This window comes from Acanthisitta chloris, unplaced genomic scaffold (genome assembly GCF_000695815.1).
Source record: "Acanthisitta chloris isolate BGI_N310 unplaced genomic scaffold, ASM69581v1 scaffold5594, whole genome shotgun sequence".
NCBI classification, from domain to species: Eukaryota; Metazoa; Chordata; class Aves; order Passeriformes; family Acanthisittidae; genus Acanthisitta; species Acanthisitta chloris.
This window is the reverse complement of record NW_008668631.1, coordinates 8,590-11,280: the sequence shown is the minus strand read 5'-3', so window position 1 is coordinate 11,280 and position 2,691 is coordinate 8,590. Positions and strand designations below refer to the sequence as shown.

At 57.8% G+C, this 2,691-nt stretch overlaps 1 protein-coding gene across 1 annotated transcript in view; it reads right to left on the bottom strand.

Moving 5' to 3' along the window:
- RNF157 (ring finger protein 157) overlaps positions 1-2,691 on the bottom strand; it is a 14,940-nt gene that overhangs the window by 8,449 nt on the left and 3,800 nt on the right. The window contains exons 3-9 of the mRNA XM_009072964.1: positions 2,464-2,610; positions 1,831-1,948; positions 1,649-1,715; positions 1,450-1,493; positions 999-1,046; positions 656-727; positions 1-129 (exon numbers count right to left, since the gene is read on the bottom strand). Of these exons, the coding sequence (XP_009071212.1) occupies positions 1-129; positions 656-727; positions 999-1,046; positions 1,450-1,493; positions 1,649-1,715; positions 1,831-1,948; positions 2,464-2,610 (625 nt within the window). The remainder of the gene's footprint in view (positions 130-655; positions 728-998; positions 1,047-1,449; positions 1,494-1,648; positions 1,716-1,830; positions 1,949-2,463; positions 2,611-2,691) is intronic.

The following is a 2,691-nucleotide window of genomic DNA, read 5'->3' as shown; positions in this document are numbered from 1 at the left end:
GTAGCGCAGGGTGTCGGCGCAGGTGTTGCAGAGGCAGAGGTGCCGGCAGGGCAGGATGAGGGTGTCACGGACATCCGACAGGCAGACGACACACTCAGCGCTGTTATCACTCACCTCATCCTCAGCTACCTGCCCCATGGGAGAGATAGGGATTGCTCAGCCTTGAGGATCCCCAGTCTGCATAGCATGAGGGTGGGTGCTCTAAAATACTGGCTCCAAGAGCTCACTGCAGTGTCCTGCCTGTGTCCATGGGCTGCCTGCTCTTCAAAAAGACCCCGAGGACCTCATTCCTCCCCTCCTGGAGGCTGAGATGGGGCCAGAGGCATTGGGCACCCCACAGGGGGATGTAGCCTTCACCCCAACTTTTACGCATATAGAACAGAGCATGAGGCACATTCCATGCCTTGAGCCCCACACTGCCCTTCTAAGCCAGCAAGATCAGGCATCACTGTCCCCAGGGACCATGAAGGATGGGAGAAAGAGCTCAATCCTTCAGCTTTCTGCCTCCAGCAGCTTTGATGCCTGCACAAATTGTCCCCAGACACCTGCAGCTCCCTGCTGCCCTGCAAACTCTTGCCCTGAGCACGTTTTAGAGGATGGACCTGTGCTAGGGGGAAGAGAGGATGAGGGAAGCATGCAGGATGCAGGCACATACCTTGGAGTCCTGCGTGTTGTACTTGTTCTCTATGCCATAGATCTCCTGCAGGAGGTAGCTCACACCATCCACCTGCAATCCCATGGGGAAGGGGTGAGGAACAGAGACAAGGCTCCCCCACAGCTGCTGCAGCTCCAAGCCCCTTCCTTGGACCAGCCCTCTCCCCCCCAACATCTGTGGGTTCTTTGCACTGATACACTTGAAATTGCACTCAGAAAGCTCTACAGGAGGCAGGAGCAGGGCAAGGGCAGGCTGTTGCCACCTCAGGGTTTGGGGCTGCCCCAAAGCCCCTCACTGCCTCCCCAGGTGACTGCCACCACCTCGGGGACACCCAGACACTCACCACTTGCTTCTGCTTGAGAGGCTTCACACAGAAGGTGCCATCACTGTGCTGGAGAGAGGAGAGAGCACATGGGTGGGCACCAAGCTGAGCATCCCAGGGACTGTTGTGCTGGAGCACCCACCCACCCTGTGGCTGTCACTGCTCCCTCCTCGCTCCCAACCAGTCCATTCTGCAGGAATTCTGGATTTTCCTGACACCCCAGTACCAGGTAGCTGTGGGATGTGAGAAACATTGCAAAGCTAGAGATTTGTTGGAGGAAGGAAGATGGAGTTGAGCCCAAATGCCTCAAAAATGAGTGCTTAAAATGAGGGGATAGTCCCAGAATTTCAGGAGCAGCCCTAAAACAGCCCCAGCCCAGCAGCACCATCCCAAGCCCCACAGGGTTTCTCCAGGCTCTTGAACCCAGTGTGAGGGGACAGGAGGGGGAGAATGGCCCCAGCTTGGCACTTACCTTCTCAAAGGTGGCCAGCAGCACGTGGCAGTGCCCAGTGTGCTCTGCAAGACACAAAGGGGGACACAGGGCTCAGGGCACATGCAGAGGCACAAGCAGAGTCACAATGGCAGCAAGGAAAAGCAGAAAGTTCTACCCAGCAGGTATCACAATGTCAGCAACTGGGAAAGGCCATGGCAACAAGAAAGCCCTTCCTCACCCTCTCCTTCATCCACCACTGCCTGCACCACCATGGGGTACACCTCCCGGTCCAGGTCGAAGCCCAGCTGGAGAGAGACAGGAGGAGAGGTTTGGTAAGACGGCGCAGTGATGCAGGATTTCATCCCACCTCCATCAGTGTACCCAACGCCGTGGTGGATGCCAGGGGCTGGGGGCACCCACCTCCTCCTCGCTCCACTCGGAGGGGTCGATGGTGTGGGAGGGCACACAGAACTGCTGGCACACACCCCGCTTGTAGTGCACCGTCTCCGACTGCAGGCTGTTGTCCCTGGGGATGTAGCTGTCCCACGGAGAGAGGACAGAGTCAGGGCACCGTGGGTGTCCCAACACTCCCTCCTGGTCCCCCCAGATCACAGACACCAGGAAGATGGGAGAGAGGGGGCTAATTCCTCCCCTTCTCTCCTTGATGCCTTTTAGGGCTGAGGTAAGAAGTCCTAAAAAGGGCTAAAATAATCCACAGGAAGAGAATAACCCCAGGGAAGCCAACATGGGACAGGAAGGGACAGGGATAACTCTGCAGCCAACCTAGAGGGGACTAGGAAGGACAACGATTTCTCAAAGTCTGTTCTGACCTGAAGGTAAAAAGAGGGAGCCGGATGGGACAGGAAAGGTGACAGAGGCTGGAGAGACCTGCTGGTGGCACTCAGGGGAGACAAGGAGCTCCTCTCCATCCTCAGCACTGCCAGCATCTGTCTTGTGCCCTGAGGAGGGGCAATGCCCCAGAGGGGAGAAGCTCCATGTCCCCCAGCAGAGCTGCAAGCAGGGGGTAACACAGGCCAGGCTGGGGCTCCTCACCTTGCCACCCCGTTGTGAAACTCCTCGGTCGCCTGGTAGTAGATGGTTATGGCCACACGGGCATCCGTGTCGAAGGTGAACTCCACGTTGTAGTGCACCTTGGCTTTGCTGACCTCTTCCCCTGGGGTCTTCACCTCCTCCGAGCACCTGGGGAGCACAGAGGGTCCAGGAGATGGGCACACCTTGGCAGTGGCTCCGGGGGCTCCATGACTGACCGCCTCTCGACTG